This window comes from Notolabrus celidotus, chromosome 2, assembly GCF_009762535.1.
Source record: "Notolabrus celidotus isolate fNotCel1 chromosome 2, fNotCel1.pri, whole genome shotgun sequence".
Taxonomy (NCBI): Eukaryota; Metazoa; Chordata; class Actinopteri; order Labriformes; family Labridae; genus Notolabrus; species Notolabrus celidotus.
This window is the reverse complement of record NC_048273.1, coordinates 3,732,563-3,752,295: the sequence shown is the minus strand read 5'-3', so window position 1 is coordinate 3,752,295 and position 19,733 is coordinate 3,732,563. Positions and strand designations below refer to the sequence as shown.

General features: G+C 38.9%; 1 protein-coding gene and 1 long non-coding RNA gene across 4 annotated transcripts in view; one reads left to right on the top strand and one right to left on the bottom strand.

The window, feature by feature from the left end:
• Positions 1–186: 186 nt before the first annotated feature.
• The window catches only part of LOC117830934, a 33,502-nt gene continuing 13,955 nt past the window's right edge, over positions 187–19,733 (top strand). For 2 of the 3 annotated variants that reach the window (XR_004634869.1, XR_004634867.1), the window contains exons 1-2: positions 240–544; positions 661–734. This is a non-coding gene — a long non-coding RNA (uncharacterized LOC117830934). The other variant, XR_004634868.1, reaches the window with a different exon arrangement.
• LOC117830927 (phosphatidylinositol 3-kinase regulatory subunit gamma-like) lies at positions 9,098–13,795 on the bottom strand. Its single transcript, XM_034709284.1, has 9 exons — positions 13,722–13,795; positions 13,345–13,447; positions 13,129–13,227; positions 10,809–10,989; positions 10,559–10,684; positions 10,313–10,455; positions 10,036–10,209; positions 9,780–9,851; positions 9,098–9,287 (listed from the first exon to the last, which is right to left on the bottom strand). The coding sequence occupies exons 2-9, from the start codon at positions 13,413–13,415 to the stop codon at positions 9,098–9,100; spliced, it is 1,056 nt and encodes a 351-aa protein (XP_034565175.1). The 5' UTR covers positions 13,416–13,447; positions 13,722–13,795.

The following is a 19,733-nucleotide window of genomic DNA, read 5'->3' as shown; positions in this document are numbered from 1 at the left end:
AAGCTAGAGAAAGAAACACATTACTCTTCTTTATTAAAATTATGCTTCATTTAAAAAAAATACTGATACAATACTATTACAGTTTCTATAAAATAAATTAAAAAATAGAAAATTATGAAAGTTTATTTTTTTGGAGAGAATAATAGAGATGTGAAAAAACCCCAGGTAGGGTTTGACAAGCGTTGAGGAAACAAGTCAGCGCCATTTTGGAATCACCGGTTAGGTAAATACAGGTCGGTTGTCTTGTCGTTTGCGGAATAAGAGTGGAATTGGTAACTTGACAAACGTCTCACTATTAAAGTTAGCTCTCTCTTTCTGTCATACAGACAAAAAATAAACCTTTAACTTCTCATTTCATGTGGAAAATAAGGCCAACGGTTTAACTCGTCATATTAGCTTAAGTACCAACGGCAGCTACTGTTAGCGGAAGTTAGCTTTCATCTAAAGATCAGGGTGGGCTCTATGGGTGGGCTCGAGCACCATAGAGAGCTGCTCATCGATAGAGATGACAGGAAGACACTTCCCTCCTGTCTCTGTTAAAATGGTAAATGGTTCACATTCATGCCTCCATTATTATTCAAACATTGTATTCAGTATTCTCTGGTTCAGGTTTGGATTCGCTGTTTTAACGGTTATCTCCATGTTGTGTTTCACTTTAAGGTCTTTATCCATCACCATGAACTGACTGCTTCCGCTTTAGAAGAGTTTGATTGGAAAGATCTAGAAGAAAGAAGGTAAGACTGTTCAATCCTGACTGTTCACTGCTTTGTTATTGATGTCTGATAATGGAGCTAATTTATGTACTGTAGTTAAGTACCACATCTTTAGGATTTTGTGAGTTTATTTTTTATTTTCATTAATTAAATTAAATTAAATTAGTTATTTTTTTTTAAATATTTAGTTTAGTTTATTTTACTTGTCTAAGTTTAATTTAATTTTTTTTTCCATATATTTTTTACGTTATGTTATATAAGAATTATGACAACCTTTGGACCACTGATGTTGTTATAGTGCAGTATACTGCGGTTGTTTGGCTCTCTCTAGTGGTCCTATCGAGCAGAACAGTTTCTACACATTAGTTTTTAACAACAAAAAAAGGGTTTCCCAAAGTTATAACAGCAATGTAGTAGCCCTGTGTGTGTGTGTGTGTGTGTGTGTGTGTGTGTGTGTGTGTGTGTGTTATATTACTTTTACCACGTGAGTTTTATATTTTATTTTTGTATTAGTTACATTTATATTTAATTTAATGTATTGTTTTATTAATGTATTAATTTATTATTATTATTTTATTTATTTTACTTTTACCACTTGTCAGTTTACCTATTTGATGCTATTTTGCACTTCTACTTCAATACATCTCAGAAGGACATTTTACTTTTTTTATTCATCAAAATTAATTTAATCGTTATTGTTTCTACTTTACAAATTGTCTACCTTATTAATTTGATGCATGACCGTTTAAAAAAATATATGTATTATTTATATTTCATCCTTTTTCTTGTCCATCCTTGAATGCTGAGTGGCTCAAAACCTTAAAAAATGCATTTTTAATAATGGAACATTTGACACTTAATGTCTTTATGTTAGTAGTTTTTATCTAAAGTACAATTCAGTCAGCAGCCTTTCACTCAAACACTGTGGCACTATTTACAATGTCTTCTGTCATGTAATCAACCAATCAACTAGTTTTGTTTTGATCCAGAGACCATACGATTAAATGAATAAAATAAAACTAGTACATGCAATCTGTGATCTGTAACACATAATATTCTAGTTTTGTGATCCTGAGGATTTGAAAAAAATACTCAACAACTCTTTGAATGATCATCTCAAATTTATTTGGGGACCTGAAAGTGCAAACATGAACAGTGATGTTGTGAAGTGGGTGAAGTCAGGTTTTACAACAACCAAAAAAATGAAACCTTTAAATGTCCTCAGAAATGGTGCCTAAAAGAAATACAAGCTATTTGAAAAACAGCCAAATGTGATTGCATAATCCATACAGTAAACAAACATTCACAATAACAGTAATTTCTCACTAAACTAAGGGCGGCTAAGCAGAGTGACGGGTCCATACAGCCACAGCGGCAGAAATCAAATCCAAAGTTACAGAAACATCATTTAAAGAAGTACTATGTGAACGTCGTGGAGGGACATGTAGAGGTATTTTACCAAATGCACAGTTCATAGTGAAACATAACCTAACTAGATAAATGAACTAAGTGGATTTCAAACACTTAGAGGGTTTATACTGATCCTCTGAGTTGAGAAAACGGACGGGTTTGACAAATGTTTCCACTAGATGACATCGTGTTATGATATGGAAGAACGTTGATTGAGAGACGTCAGATAAAGACGGAGTAACCGGCCTTACACTTCCTGTTTAGGCATAACTTAACCATTCCTTCACTTACTTAAAGCTCCTGTGAGGAACTTTCTACTTTGGCGCCCCCCTGTGGACAAAGTTATACCTGCACCTTGCAGATTTTGTCCTGTACATGTGTAAGTTATTTTTTATGACAAAAAATATCCTCCTGCAACAAACAGTCAAATATTTCACTCATTAAAAATATTTACGTGTTGTCAACCAACTCATCTGACACCTACCCACGCTTAAAAATTGCAAACATTTAACTTCCTCCCTCTTCAGACCGACCCCCTACCTTTGTACTGTACCTGCCTGTAAGACCACTTCTGCCACGTAACTATTTCTGACATTGATCCTAAACATCACCACGTGTGTGTACCAACCTCTACCCTCATAACTTTAACTTACTGAACACTTCTCCTAACCAAGTCTGCAAAATATTCACATCAATATTGAACATTCATGGCAAACCAATCACATACTACTTCACTGCTCCTTTATTGTCTCCATAGAAATGTTAATCAACACCTCAAATACATCAACAGCATAGCTCTGTAGTAGAAGAGTCCACGTGGCCAAGGAGCTGAAATCCTATATTTATTCGTTTGGTTTTTATTTTATTTATTTATTTATTTAAAGGGACAATGCCTATTAATGAACATTTCAGTGCACCATCCATGTAAATATGCCAGAGTTAGCCATTAGGCAAATTTTCCATCCATTGCCCCCTGGCTATATCAGGCAAGAATGTTACAAACCCTCCAATAACAATATTCCAAGAAGCACCCAGCCACAACTCATCCTTAACTTCAAACGTAACCAGCTACCTTCTCTTTTCAAACTTACACCACTGCTGTCAGTCACTTCTACACCTTACAGTATCCAGATGTGTAACCAATCTCATCAACCAAAGTAAATAAACAACACAAACAAGACAGTCATTAACAAAGTCCAGCCTAAAAGCATCAAATCAACTAAATGAAAATTAATATTCTGACATAACTACAGCACACACCGGTCAGGCTGATTTAATCTTCCATGCCATAAAGTTTTTGTATCTAGTGAAACATTTGTCAAACTTTTAAGAGTTGCTCAAAGGAAGAAGAAACCTTTTTTTTTAAGTCTTCTTGGTGGGAAGTTTTTTGGAGTGTCAAATAAAAAAAAAAGACAGAAGTCAAGAAAATATAAATCTACATCACACTTCCTCATTTATCCTTTTTTATTCTTACAGTTAAAACTACTTTTACTTTTTTATTTTAGCACAGCATTTCTCTACAGCTGTGTAAATCTGGGAAGTTACAACAGCGAATGTTTTCTGGTAATAGTTGCCTATCAGGTAGAGAGGGTTATGAAGAATCAGTTGCACAGAGAACTACTTATGATCATGACACACATTTTATATGAGACACCAATTATTCTCCTACAGTACATGAATAGTTTGAAATGTGGTCGCCATAAGTCTCTATTTCATTTATGTTTGCACAATAAAACATTACAGTTAGAGAAATAGCAGGAAAAAAAATGTGCACATAAATATGTAAACCATTCCAAAAACGCTTGACTTCACAGGAATTTATGCTACTCAGTGGTCGGCTAATTAAAGAGACATTTAAATCACCTTTTTAAAAACTAATTTTAATACTTTATCAGTGCAAGAACATCAGTAACTTCTCCATCGTTAGCACCACCACACGTCCTCCTGCTTCAACAGCAGGTTGGACGTTTCATGGAGACGTCGAAGTATCTCGACCTCGCATGAGATACTTCTGTGCAAATGCTATGCTTTAAATCTAAACACCACCAAGCAGTGGTTTAGTCTGTTTGTGCACAAGCTGTATACCTTGTCTGTTTCTCTGCTACAAAATAAACTGGGATATACGTATATAAATATATTTTTTATAATCCACAATATTAAATATAGTTGTATTTTAGTTTACTCTTAACAATGCACTCAATCTTTTCAATGCACAAATAAAATAATTACATAAAAATAAAACTGAGAAAGGACTTTGGACGTCAGACCTACATGCCCCCTGAAGTTACAGTGGTTATGGAGCCTTCAGTCCATACTTGCTGTCTGACAAGTCACTGTAAGATAACAAAATTAGCATTTCAATTCCTTTAGGATTAAAATTCACAATATCATCAGCATAGCTTTGAGTCCTCTACTCCCTAACTTCACAATATTCCCTGTATTTGCTTTTAGAGTGTGCACATGTTAACAAAAACGGCATGAACTAATAACCAATAAGTGGCGCCCTCTATTGACAATGTAGGGCTACACTTTTGTGACCACAGCTAGCTTTTTTTTTTCTCCATGGAGAAGACATCAAAGAATCACTCATGTGGACTGTGAAGAGGTGCACTTCAAAACCATCAGATACCCCTTTTCCACCAATGCGAACCTGGTTCTAGTTCCGGGCTGGTTCGAAGCTGGTTCAACTTGCGAACCAACTTGGCACCAGTTTGTGTTTACACCCGCTGGAGCCTGTGGAAGAGCTACGTCATGACGTCACTTTTACATGACCGCTTTTCCCTCACATTAACAACGTTGGCGGACAACGTAGCACACTTGCAGGTGTTACTCCTGGCTTTTCGTAATTGCATGAGGTCCAGAAGAGAACTTATCCAACTTTACCAACACTTCCGTGCTACTCGTCATGCTTTACATGGACAGCGACTTCATATGAGAAGAAAGGATCCACCCATTTTCACGGCAACCCCGCCTCTCGCCCCTGATGTACTCAGTTTGCAGTTCTAGACCAGCAAAGAGTTGGTGCTGCTCTGGAACTTGTTTTCCTGGCCGGGAGCCGGTTCTCTCACAGTTTAAACATAAAAACTGGTTCTCAATTGAGCTCCGGCTCAGAACCAGCCATCAAACTGCCTCAGTGGAAAAGGGGTAACAGTGATTTCTTTAGCACCAATGACGGAGTAAAATAAGAGAGAATTCAACAGAAGACGGCTAACTGGCTAACCTATCAAACAACCATACACATTATTATCACATTTTTTATAGAGCTGGTGTTGAACTTATCCAGGTGTAAAAACAGTACTCAGCCACAATAACCAAATAATGAGTACTAAATTGATATCAGTTGTTCCACAATGTTGGCATGCAACAAACATTTACACCTTCGAGTTTGAACACAATGGTTCCAACATCCCATCATGGCCAGGACCAGTTTGACACAACTGATAACACCATGTTATCAGTGTGTGTGTGTGCAACAATCATAAAGCACTTGCTTGACTAATCTCTGCCAAGACAGAAGTGCATTTAAGGTGACTCTTTTAACAAGAAGAACACAAAATAAAATCAACAATTTCTTCTTCTTTTCACCAAACCAGTGACGAAATCTGAAATAAAATACTCTTAAACGGCTGACATTAACGGGCAGCTCAAAGATGTAACGCTATATTAAATGATAGTTGTATTTAACTTTTATAAAAATACTTTGAATGAGTCAGTTTTACCTTCGAGCGCCTCTTCAAAGTGCACGACCCTGCTACCCATCAGGACTGGAGCTACATGATAAGCCTTATACGTAAACAACTTTATTTTAAAGTGGAATATTATTATATCGTCATTTAGAGACACCTTGATGTTTAGAAATCCAAACGGGAATCCCAATCATATTAAATAAAGTCTATTTGGTCCAGTAATGCTGGAAACTGGTGAGCTAGTAGCTTTAAAGCACCTAGCTTATTGATTGCACGTTTTTAAGCAGTCATGGTAATTTTGCTGTTGCTTAATACACTTAAACTGCCCGTCCAAAAAAAAAAAGTTGCAACCTGGATGAAACAAAGCGAGTAATTAAGAGCCTCCGATTGGATAATTACTGCAGTGATGAAGATGTTTCAGCTGAGTAGCTTCTCATTTCTTAAACAACCATGTCGGAGGTTGTATCCTGGAAAGGATGTGAATCTGTTTCAGAAGGGTCAGATTATCGGCCTGCATCAAGCAAAGAAAACAACTCAGGAGGTTTGCTAGGGAGCATTAAGGTTGGACTCAGGAGCAATGGAAGAAGGTCATGTGGTCTGACAAGTCCAGATTAACCTGGTTCCAACGTTAGAAGAGAGGCAGATAAATGATCTAGGGATGCTGCAGTTGGTCAGGTCTAGGTTTAGCAATGTTATGCGCACAAAGAATGAGGTCAGCTGGGCCTCATGCACAACGACTTGCATGGATTTCCTACTGAAACACGGCGTACACTCAAAAATATCCAGATGTATGAATCTGTGCTCAAGGATCAACAGCTGTATAAACAAGCCTACGCCAGCCATGAAGTTGGCGTGAGACACCGCTCATTTCCACGGTCATTTCACTCTTGATGCAGCTGAACTTTGCCGTGAAAAAGAGCGTACGCCACGTTTTTGTGTGTACCCTTTGTACATGAGGCCCCAGGTCTTTCCATCAGTAGAGTTTTTCTTCCCTGAGGGCACCGGCATATTCAAAGATGACTTCAAAGATGACTTCCAGGATTCATCGGACTCACATTGTGAAGACATCATTTTCACACATGGATTTGCCACCACAGAGTCCAGACCTCAGCCCCTTTGAGAATCTTAAGGATGTGCTGAAGAAGACTTTGCGGAAATATAACTCAACTCTGGACGAAAAGAAATCTGACATTGCAGAAGCTTATCGAAACGATGCCATAGTGAATGCACGCCGTACTCGAAGCTAAAGGCGACCCAACGAAATATTAGTGTGCAACCTTTTTTTTTTTTGGGACGGGCAGTGTATTATTCAGTGATCGTGCTTCTGAGGGGTTGATAGTCTTAAAAGTGCATGGAGGCAACACTCAGGAGGGCTTTCAGTACATGCCTATTCCCCGTATCCATCACTTCACAGTACATTTCTCGTCATATATCATGACTAATACTTAAAGTGTTCATTTCAAATCAAAGTAATACATTTATTAAACTATATTATGATTGTCTTTTTCACCATCAGCATAAAAAAGAAGTAAATAAATAAAAATAAGAGCTGGTTTAGTGTGCAAACAAATTTAGAGGTAGAGTCCAATAAATCCTATCCTATCATCTGTATCCTGAAGATGCTGGGTTTTAAAGAGCAACATCAACATGTGACATTAGTGTTCTGGTGAACTCTCCTCTTCTCTCTGTGTCAGTGTGTAGTCTGGTTGTCTTCTTCTTTTAGATAAAGTGCTTGTGTGTCTCCGTAGCTTCTACACTAACCGTAGTTCACATGTCCCGGGTAGTGCAGAGTCCCACCCTGAAATCAGTTTCCCAAAAGCACCATAATAACGCAACTGCACCCGATTAAATGGATTATATGTATCACAAAATAAAGATTCACTAATTTTCAAAAGGTAAAAGTGAACATTTGTGACAGCACTATTTATCCTCGGATATGGAGCACGATGCAGAACACTGTTTTGGAAATCTTTAAGGGGAGAGACCATAAATTTGACATAAATCTGATCTGAATGAATTCTTGTGCTTGTTTCTTTAAAAGAAGAAGGGAGGAAACATTCCTGTTCTTCTCCACCACAGTCTCTGATTTGACTTTTGATCTATTTTCTGACATCTAAACACTCATAACTTGTTGTATCCTGATTTTTTTTATCATAAACTTTAACACTGTGATGTTTTTGGTATCTGAATACCAAGTTTACACTTAAGGTTAACTTACTGACACTAGCTGTAGTGTTTCCACGATGAGGCTATATTTCATATTTGTATCTGAATGGAGAGGTTTAGGTGCCGTGTCCACTGCCGCCGTGTTTTGTGCTGGTAGCGCCTACGACCTCAATTTCAGAGCGCTTCATCCGGCAGCACTTCCATTCCCTAAGTAGTGACCGATAGGTCTGTTTTGAAATGCTCTGTGCTCTTTATATACTTGCTTTCATCCAATAACATTTCATCAAGAAACTGTAAAAAACTATTGATAGAAATCGTGTCATAGCATTAGCAGCAGCTCTAAACTTGGAAATTATACCCTGAAAAAACGGGATAACTTTTCTCCTCTAAACTGACCTCCGGCATTGTTGTTGACAAAGTTGATTTCAGAAGTCCTGTACCTTCTTGATTCTGATTGGTCGGTAATCAAGAAGTGACATTGATGACTGCAACGTTGTTCCAAAAGTTGAACTGTTTTCAACTAAGAGCGTTGCGACGAAAATCAGCAGACAATGAGGGTGTTGTTGTGCTGAGGATGCTTGATCACATTTAGTTTGAATAGAAAACAGAAGCTGCAAGTGCAAAAAAACGTTGATAGTGGACATGGCACCTTATCCAGTGCTGAACTCTGTTCACACTAAACACCTCATCCCAGTTGTGTTTTACATCCTGCTTGTAAAGTTCACGAGTTGACAGTCTCTTCAGATAATCGGTTTAAAAGAGGACTACTTTAGAACGGGGTTTAGACAGCAGACTATGAGCGTTGGACTTGGTTGTCACAGTTACTCCAGTGGTTAAAAATGCAGCTAATGTTTTAAATGAAATGAATTAATCTGAACTGAAACTACTTTAAAATGCTTTCAGATTTCTTCCAGTTGTTGCTTTTTGGTAACATTTTTGGATGCTGTGACTTTGTACCGGTTTAGGAAGTCTGAGTACTAAAACTGTATCTGAAATTCTCATAAGGTGTAAGCACTAACCGGTGCTCAGTTAACGCCTGGTAGAAGTGTCCATGTTGGTGTCCTCAGTGCTGATACGGTGAAGCTTTGGGAAAGCGCCATACGGGTGGCATGCTGGTGTGTCTCAGCTGGGCTGCTGGCTGAGAGCAGGCCAGGCCAGGGTTACATTCAGCTGCTGGTTGTGTTGGATCAGGGATGTGTGACGGTAGTGAAGGACCAGCTCTCTCAGAGAAGAGTAGAGGTAGTACGGCTCGGCAAAGCCATACCCGGTCGACGTCCTGTAGATCACACAGTGCTTCACATCCCCGTCCACGCTGCACGAGGAGAAATCTGATCACTCTCTCTGCACTTCTATCATTTTCTATCATCAATAATCTGAATGTGAAACAGCTCAATGATCAGAGGGTACTCACACAACAGAGCAGGCAAAGGAGCCTTTCTGAGTCTGGCTGTCTCTGATAAGAAAGGTCCCGTCCCTCCTCCCCTTGAGCAGTTCCTCCGCCTCCTTCCGTCTCATACCTCCAGCGTACCAGCTCCGCTCCTCCTGGTGGCTGTCATCTGCCAGCGTGTACGGGCTAAAAGATAGTTTTAGATTAGTCATGTTTTTGTCCTTTATCTGATGCCTTGGTAGGCCATGCCACTAAATTATGATCGTTGATTATACCAAAATAAAGAAAAGTCTTAAGTGTACACATTGAGGTGTATAAAAAGCAATACCAAGGTTAACTATTCAAACAGTTAGAAAGCTTTTGTTTTCATGCATTTAATCTTATGTGTTAAAACGTTGGATAAATGAGGATACTCACTCTTCTTCTTCATTCCTGAGGCCAAGCCAGTCGTTGATCTGACTCTGTCTGGTGCCTTGCTGTGTGAGCCATCTGAAACAGAGACCAACCACAGTAACATAAAAACACTTCTCTGTTAGATCACAAAGATTCATAAAATATAGTTAATGGTGAAATATTGTTTTTCAAAATGAAGCCATCACACAAAGATTTTTCAAGAGGGATGTTACAGCTGTTGAATTGTAGAACACAAAAAGATGCTGAGGGTTGAACTTACAGCAAGTATTGATCTCTGATCTTCCTGAGCTGCACGAGGTCGGGCTTCAGGCTGTTCATCTTCCTGTCGACCTCCATGTGAGCCAACGCCTTCATCCTGAGCTCCTCCTCCAGCTTCTTTTTGCTGCTGTGGATCTCCTCCACCCTCGACTGCAGCTCATCCGGATTTTGAATCCTTGCAGCACAAAGTAGAACCAAGGAAAGAGAGTTAGCTTGTTGTTGTAAGTTGTGAGCATGCTTAATGAAGAGCTAGACGGGGTTGGTATGTTGAAGCGTACTTGTTAGTCTCTGTGCTGCTGTCTAACGTGAGGAACATGTCGATGTATTCTTTGCTGTAACGTTCTTGCGTCTCACACTCCTCCTCGAAGATTCGGATGATTTCACTGAACGCCTCGATGGCTGTCCGCTTGCTCTGTAGCTCCTGGGAAAGAAGGAGAGGAAACATCTTGACCTTTTCATTCTAGGCAGAGAAAACCAGGAGAATAACATCAACTCAAGTTTTAACGATCAGGATGCTCGTGTACCTGGGATGTTTGGTTGAACTTTTCGTACAGATGGTCGTACTCTTTGCTCTTCTCTCTGTATTGCTCCTGGAGTATCCTCAGTTGCTCTCCAACTGCATCAATGTCAACTTCCACCACAACCTGCTGCTTCGAGGACGAGAGTGTAATGTATTTGGGTCCATTGAAATTTTTAAACCCTTTAAACCTATTTGATGAAGACTATATCTTTCTAATACAAGAGTTGACAAAGCTTGTAGCCTCATTCACCAACCTGCTGGTATCTGGATAAGGGGTAGAGTAGCCGTGTGTCCAGTTTAGAGTTGTATTGGGCCAGAGACTTCTTTTGGTAGTGCTGAATCAGGTCTACCAAAGAGGGGAAGCCCAGCGGCTCAGAGAAGCCATACTTTCCCCCATTATGGAAGATCTTAATCAGTCTGTTTGTGCCATCTTTTCTGCAAAAGTTAAAGCACAACTGTCAGACAAAGCCACTGGGATCTGGAATCCTCAGATTATATTTGCATCTATGAGCTATGCCGTGCAGCAGCGGGCAAGAAGGGAGCTACCGCGGCTGCATGGAGGGGGAGCTAAAGTGTCATCTGTTAGGAGGTATTTCACACGTGCTGTGCCAACAAGTTCTGTAGCTACTTGTAATTTCTGCATGCCAGTGTTTATAGGGATGGCAGTAACGGTTCAAAATATAACACAAACAAATTAATCAAAGCTCCAAAAATAAGACCTCAGGTATCAGATCATGAGTTGATACCCATAACCCAAGTTTAGATATGAGGACTGATGAAGTAGAAGTGGCAGTACACATTGTCCCTCATCTTTTTCAATCTAACGTGAAGTTTTCTGACTTCTATGTTTTCTTTAATAGTTTTAATACTCTCAACCACCCAGCAAGACCAACATCTTAGACTAGAACTCAGCAAATATTCAGATTTCCTTCATATTAGATCTGCTGGTCGGTGGACATGTCACATGCCTTGTGTGCTTCCAGAAATGTAATTGCCCCTGCAGAATTCTAGCACAAGTGTTCACTGTGCGAGATATATTTACTCTGAATTCAGACGGGAGCAGCCGGTCAGCATCATGTGTGTGGGATCAGTGCTGGATGAATTTCAGATGTGGAGATAGGAGGGGAATTTCTTAAAGCGGTTTATCACAGATGTTGTAGGAGCTATGTTTCAGATATTTGATTATTTTTACATTAATTAATTAATTTATTGTTATTTCATTTAAGGCCTAGGATTAACTTTGATGCCTTAGGTGTTATTAGTATATTTCGTTTCTCACTTCTATAGGTTCATTGTTTTGCACCGGGTGACGTGTATATAGATGAGCAGATAAGATAGTAGGGGCGGACACCGGGGAAGGTGAACGTTTTTTTACCGGGAGATTTCAAGGCACAAAGACGTTTTAGGTTGTAAAATAAACCTCCAAAATACTGCATACTTGGCTGGACATTGGCAATCTTTGGACGCCGTGTAAGATCCACTCTCCCCCTGCACCATGGCCGGTTTTTGATTAGAGTTTTGTAAAGTTGACCAAGTCAAATAGCCACTACAGATGTTATTGCAATGTCTTCAACACCCCTGGATGCCAATACCCAACCAACCACTCCTTTTCCTAATCAACTATTGGACTAAAGTACTTCAGGCCTCATGTGTTGTCTACACTGTATCCATCCTGTCACGTGTAGTGAGGATTTCTATCACTCACAGCCCAACAAGTGTTTAAAAGTACAGATTTTAAGAATGAGAAAAGCTTGGGGTCAAAGTTAGTGTCACCAAAAAGGAGCCGAGAGTGAGAATGATAGTTTAGACAGCTTTGGACGAAAGTGAGACAGATCACTGAGGAAACAGGAAACACAACAAAGACTCATCCTTTCCCGACAGGATGTTATGAAGACTGCTCTGAACTAGAATGAACTAAGCTTTGTGTCCCAAACCTGCTCTGCCCTGAGTCAGATATAAATAGAAACAATAAAAGATACTATATAAACTAAATGCACACTGGCAAACATCACACAGTCACATGTTTACATAGGGCAAAACAGAAATGTATGCTGCTTCAAACCAGCTGTATTGGAAGGGACAAGCTCAGGTCTTAAAATATGAAGCTCATGCGGAAGTGCTAAAAACTGCAATTCCTTGAGTGTCCACTAGAGGCTTGCTGCAGAAACGCCAGAAACCACATACACACCCATTCAAAGAAGACGATCTTTACAGCAGAAATAAACATGTTTACAGCTTGGTTCAAAAAATGTGTTCATTTCTCTATCGGCACACACTGTAGGGAGGTTGACATATTTCAGAACTTGTCATTTTATAAGTTATTAAACGTACAAATTTTGCCCAAATAAGGTCATGGCCTACTTGATTGACCGGTGGGCACCCTGTAGCTGTTAAAGTAAAGGCTAAAGGCCCGCCTCTTTACATCACAATAGCTCGGATGAATCAGCTTTAAAACAGGGCTTCAGCAACAGAAGGTTGATGGTCTATAGTAAGGAACCAAGGTAAACGGTGCAAACATGATAACATATAATCCATCAGCTATGTGAACAAGTCATAACACTGTAAAGCAGTTACCTCAGTGTTAGCGTGTATTCCCCTTTAACCCTGCTGGAAGCATCTCGAACCAGAAACGTCCCATCAGGAGTGTTCCTCATCATCTCATTGACCTCCTCCCTGCACAGCCACAGAGAAGGAAACATTTCAGTGAAACATGTCAGAGTGTTAGGTCAACAAATACCAGATTAATACTCTAAAACAAACAATCCACTAAACATTTTCACATGTTAATACCTTGAGATATTTCCCCAGTACCATTCTGCCTCCGATAGATGGTTCTCAGTGTTGGACCCACATGCTGCCATAGCTTTGGTTATTTTGTTCTTGGATTGAATTTCTGAACAAACAGATACGAAAACAGAATAAAATAAAAACACATAGAGTATTTTTTTACTTATTCTCTTTTGAGGTATTAAACTTAAGAGCTATTAAAGATAAACAGCAAGTAAAGTCCGATTTAAAAGACATAAAAAGTCAAAATGAAAAAGCAGGAAATGATTAACAAGTACAAAGAAAGTAGATTCTCTTATTGTCGTACAAAAGTCATCAAATATTCTTCAAGAGTTGTTTAACACCTGTGATAAGCAGAACAGAGAGATGCTGTAGAGTACCTCCTTCCTTTGCGATGTTAGTCCTCGGAGCAGGAAGTACATCGTCATGATCCACAGAGGAGGAAAGCTCCTGCAGGAATGCTGTCAAGCTGCAGGACTGAGCCCCGCTGTCGTTCTGCCCCATCTCCGGCTCCAACGGCTCTGCAATATCAACCATACAGTCACCAAGTGCTGCTCCCGGTGTTAGTTGAGGCCAGCCTATAAGTGGCTAACTGCACTTTGTGGCTGCTCAGCACACACTGCTGGCCCAATGACAGGGACTCCAGGGACTCCAGGGAGAGATATCGTTGTGTTGCTTGGTCTTGCACCATGCCCGAGATTCTGTTCAGGCTAGTCTGCTGACAGGTGACACTGTCTGACTGCCTAAAATACCAGAATGGGCACTCCTCAACGATCAGGCACACTCACCCGGACTCTGTGCTGCTTAGTGCTTGACCTCGCCTTGCCTTGCCTCTTCTCGCCATGCCTCATCTTGCCTAACAAACAACAGCTGTCTGCAGTGAGATGGGGTTTTGGCCCAAAGAGCTGGACCTGATATCCTTCTGTGTCTGTGTGTTTGTGCTAATGTGGCATCAGGGAACCAGGGTAAGGTGATAACCTGTCCTTCGGGCATTTCCTGGCAGCATTGCATCGATGTCATTGTTTGTGTTTACCAATGTGTGGCTATGCACACATTCACCAGTATACAGTATGTGCATGGTGAGGGGCGTGCTGTTAGCAGTTGATGTAAATCATCCCTTCAGCACTTGTGGTGGCATGCCTCGAGGTGCATTAAATCACTGCTGCAGAAGGAACTTTATGTTTCAGGAATCATACGTATGCCGTTGTAAAATGAGAACGGGGGTAAACCCATTAACTCGGGTCGCACCAAGACTGGGGCTCTCCGTCAAAACCTGCTCTAGATTACAGGAAAAAAACGGATAGAAGTACGTTTCTCTTGGAGTTTGAGAAATCTTCAAAAGAGACAAAGTCAAAAAAAAAATAATCAGCTACTTCAATAATCAGTTGTAAGTCGTAGGTCTTAACAGTTACAGTATCATTATTAAAATCTTTGGTTTCAAACTGATGGTAACATAAAGCTGTTAATCTGAAGATATCAAATTTGTTTTTTTTGGGAGTTTTTAAACTTTATTTTTGTGGTTTTGTAAGAAATATATAACGAACCATACAGAAAACATTGCATGTTCATATAAGTCTTCCAGTTCTTCCAATATTTTTCACCTTGTTCGTTGCATGTCTTAGAGTAAAGGAGAAGGTCAGTTGTTCAATACAATAAACTTCTTGGATAATCTTGCCATTAAGTGATTGTTGGGGATTCTTTATTCTGCCATTTCCTTGTCATGGCATTTTTTTTAAAACCATATAATAGTATCCGTAATAAATATCTGTCCTGCCTTTTTACCCCAGTTGGTACATTTCCCAAGTATATGACGCTGAATTTAAAATCAAACTCTGAGGTGATCATTGATCTGATCACGTTTGCATCAAACCAGACATGCCCAAAACATGTGAGAATGACCCGCTGATAAACAACCACACACCCTGCAGCACTACTAGCAATGTGTTTCCAGGTAAATTCTCTCCAAAGATCTGAGCTTGAGGTTTAGGACTATGTCTTACATGTTTAACCATTCCTATGCAGCTAACTTCATGTTTGCATCTTTCTCCTGTCTTGATTTGATGTACATTGTGGAAAGAACCCTCTCACATTGTAAAGATGAATACATCAACTGAATAAATCAATTGCTTGTTCGTGTTCCATCAAATTAAGTTTTGAGAAAAATATTATGGAATTATTATTTTTTATTTAAAAAAAGCTGCAATTAGGGATATCCGATCTCAGCTATCGTATCAGAGCTGATCTGGATGTTTTTTAATTGATCCGTGATCGGCATTTTGAGCCGATCATCTCATCCGATCATTTACGTCCGCTATCACTGACACAATTTGAAGAACTCAAGCCGTGATTTAAATGTTATTGTAGAACTCACATGAGCACCGCCAGACACATTACAGAAAAAACATCTGCTCTACGCACCCTACGGTAACTCTGCAGGGACATATGGGTCACAAAGGCCAAAACAAACCAAACACAGGACAGTCTGTTACATTAGCATTAGCAACCTCATGGCTAGTGGCAGCTGCCGTTCTCTATACCAGCATGTCGCTCCGTAGCTAGCGGCATGCAGCCGGACGTGTTTGGATCTCACTGGATGTTGCCGTTGTGAATCACGCACTGTCTCGTGAGAGTTGCATTCAGAGCAGGATTTAAGCGCGCTGTAATGCATGCACACCGGTTTTGTGGGTCTCATACAGCAGAGCTTGTAAAACAGATTAAATTTCTACAACAATGCTAGCTGGATTAAGTTAAATTGAATAAACATGACATATTTCAGTTATTTCTTTAATTACTTATTTTTGTTAAAGGAAAAAAAACTGTGCAGCTCACCTCTCTTATCTCTTGGGCAACTATTATCTTGGCAAACACAAGTATCGGATCAGGACTCGGTATCTCCAAATGTTCAATACTTAAAAATCGGGACATCCTTAGCTGCAATAAATTGGTCTAGTGATGCAATGATTAAATGCGATGCAGTGTTGCAATTAATCAAAGGACAACTGATGCTTACCGCCGATGAAATTAATAATTTTGTCATTTTTTGGGCAAATATATGAATAAAATAACCGTTTATTCACATTTATCAACCAAACATTAATTCTAATTTGCAGATTAATTGATTATTAAAATGACTGCTTCTTGAAACCCTAAGTTTGTAATCAAGTAACAAGCAGACTGGTCAGCATTAAAATTTTCAGCAATTACAAAATTAAGATCCTCCAGGATTTGTTAGAAATGTTGTGACTAAATATTAAACTTAATGTGATTTATGATAATTGATTTATATTCTGATAGCAGTGCATTATAAATTGAATGAATTCTCAGGACAGCCTGATTGTCTTAAAGCTTGTTAAAGTCAGTCATTGCTTGGCTTAGACATTTTTAAAGATTTTTTTAGAATAATATTACAGATTAAATTCCAACATAACGTCTAAATGATTAAATTTATAGCAGTATTGAAACTAGAATTTTACCTTGAACTGCTGGTGAAGGCTCAGGCCTGGTATCCACTGATGTGTCCTCCTGCCGTTGTGATTGGTTGAGCGGTGATGACGTCGTATCAGGGACGACAGAGTGGAGCTCGGGATTATCCAGCATATGGTTGGTGCCCTCGTTGATGACCACATCATCATCCCTGAGATGAAGGGATGCTAGTGATGATGTTGTGAAATCAGCCGGCTGAAGCTCGCTGTCCTCAGCGCCGTCTTTGCCGTTGTAAGCTCCGCGCTGGAAACGCTCCTCTGCCATTCTCACAACACACTCTGAATAGTCCCGCTAGGTTTTATTGAGGTGATGAAGCAGCAGAATGGAAGGTGCCAGGGTGCTGTTGATCACATACTATCAGCTTACAGTCCCACTCATGGCTGAAGACAGGAAGGGGGATTGTGCAGAGTTCACGGCTGTCCTGTATTGTGGAAGTAAAGTGCATTCCTTAACCTGGACCACTGGGTTACTGTCGTCACAGAGCAGAGTGGTGACATTGTCAGAAGATCCTGTGGGTTCACTTCGATAAACACAGCGGTCTATACTCAGTCTGTTGTCGGCCCAAAAAGATGCATACCTTGGTATCCAGAAAAACCATAGGTGTTTACTGCACAGCCGAGGGCCTGCTCTCAGGAAACCTTGACATTAGTTATTGAGCTGTAGACCCACCGGAGAGTAAACGACTGTATCATGTTAATCTGATGTCTTCATCCAGGACTTGCACATCATCGTATGTTGAGAAACCTAAAAAAAAAAAAGGCACAGAGTTCAAAAATTAGGGGTTAGATCTTTTCTTCAACATTTAGCATTGGGTGTCATTTATTTTTAATAACCCTAACCCTTCACACAAGATATCTAGCTATTTTTAGAAGTCAAACCTTGAAGTATAACTCTTGTGTGTTTCAGACTTCCTGCTCAGTGTGGCAGACATATAATGCACTGAAATGTTCAACACCATGGTTCTCTGTTAGGTATTTGGTAGCCTAAGAATAAGATTATTATTGAAATAGTCTGACTTCTCTGTGACATTTATAGTGTCCAGTATCCATTTATAAATCTGGTTTGATGTATATAAAAAAGGAAATGCTCCCAGTTCCTTCCAGTCCCCAGTTGTGAAACAGAATTGAAAAAAAAAACTATTAATTAAATAATATAAAATTTTTAAAAAATTCAATTTAATTTTTTCAATACAATTTATAAAATAATAAAACTATATATTTTTTAATAAATGTATTATTTTATTTTATTATTATTTTATAAGTTTTATTAAAAAAACACTGAAAAAGTATTTTTACCAAAGCCACATCAAAACACTTCTTTTTTTTTTTAAATCAGTTTGCATGATAAAATGCCTTTTTTCAGTTTCAATTTTTTTATTATAACAAATGAACATTTCTGTTTTACACCCGTTTTTATAAAAGTGTTTGATAAGATACATTTAAATCCCAAACTACACGCATCGTCCCCGCTTCATGATCGCTGAGATTAAGAGGAGCAGAATCCTTAGAGATCAAATTTTGTGCACAGCTTCTGATATTAAGCAAAGTGAATCTAAGTAAAAAAACAATCTTTCAGAGGCAGTTTCTACCTTGCGAGGGATCCTGAATGGTAAATAAAAACTAATTAAAACAGCCGTGTTTAAATGAGTCTCATTGAGCATTTGGATGTAAATGTAGGATGTTAAATTGGTGTAGAAATATCTCTTTTCTGCAGAACCGATCAAATCTGCTCGACCAGTCATATTAAGAATCCACTCCATTATTTACACGTTACATTCCAATGAAATCTAGATCTGTACTTTATTATTTAATTATGTAATCTGCAAGTAAAGTAGGTTGATGTACAGAATTAAATAAGATTTTGCTTTTTGTGAAGTCTGTGTCAAATTTTCAAAATAAGAATAACATTGTGAAATCATTAGAATCAATACATGTTGAAGAATCTGTGAGGACTACGAGGATGGGGGTTAGTCAGCGCTTTTATACCGTCCCAGAGCCTGTTTGATTAAAATGCTATCCAATGGATATAAAATTTGGATTTGAGGTCTACATGATAAACATTCATGACTGTACTTAATTTAAAATTCCCTTAAATCAAGCAAAGGTTTTACCTGAAAATTGTATTAACAGAAAAAAATACAGCGTTGTTTCTTTTTATAGATCACTGCGCTACGGTTATAACCGAAGTACAAACACGGCTCTTCAACAACTTAAACTTTCACGTTGGAGTCGGGAGATTTCTTGGAATGTGGTTTGTTTTTTAAAAATGATCGCAGCATAAAAAAAGCTTTTTTCGTGAATTCACGTGAAAATGAAACATTTGGGATCACCATTGGGATCGGTGGAAATGGCGTCATCATCAAATAATCCGAATGGTGCGCAGCCATTAAGTCTTTATGGCTCTTCCCATAGAGGCAATGGAAGATCCCGAATGAAGTCCTGTGCTTTTAACATTTAAACCCAATATTTCATGTCTTTATGAAAAAGCCTCCAGAAGACATCCATGTTGGACATCTTACTTATTTCCTTTAAAAAGTCATTATCACCTATTTTTGTTATTTAATGTGCATTTTTATGTTTATTGAACAGAACTTAGTGTGTTGTAATGAAACCTAATCAAAAGCATGCAGTTTGCTTGGCTGTCGAACGATCACTTAATTGTTGGACCCATGAGGAGAAGCCCTTGTATGAAGCATTTCCGACTCTCCAAAATCCCGTTGCGTATGTTGCAAACAGCGCTTTACTTTCACAGAATGCCAGGTGATAGAAATCAATAACAGATTTGTCAATATCTCATCCAAAAACCATTCCTGATGGTTTTTATGTTGCTAATGAAAAGTGTCCTCCATATTTGTTTTTGTCAAAATGTAGTCGTACGCCGCTATCGAACGGGATGGCTGATGTACGCCA

What these genes read in the sequence shown, in the direction of transcription:
- LOC117830927 (XM_034709284.1), bottom strand. Translation starts at nt 13,415, where the DNA reads ATGGCAGCATGTGGGTCCAACACTGAGAACCATCTATCGGAGGCAGAA. An exon ending in CCTTATCCAGATACCAGCAG is followed by an intron (nt 10,685 to 10,808) that starts GTTGGTGAATGA and finishes TCGTCCTCGAAG; the next exon opens with CAGCAGGTTGTGGTGGAAGT. An exon ending in AGTTCAACCAAACATCCCAG is followed by an intron (nt 10,456 to 10,558) that starts GTACACGAGCAT and finishes CTTCTTTCCCAG; the next exon opens with GAGCTACAGAGCAAGCGGAC.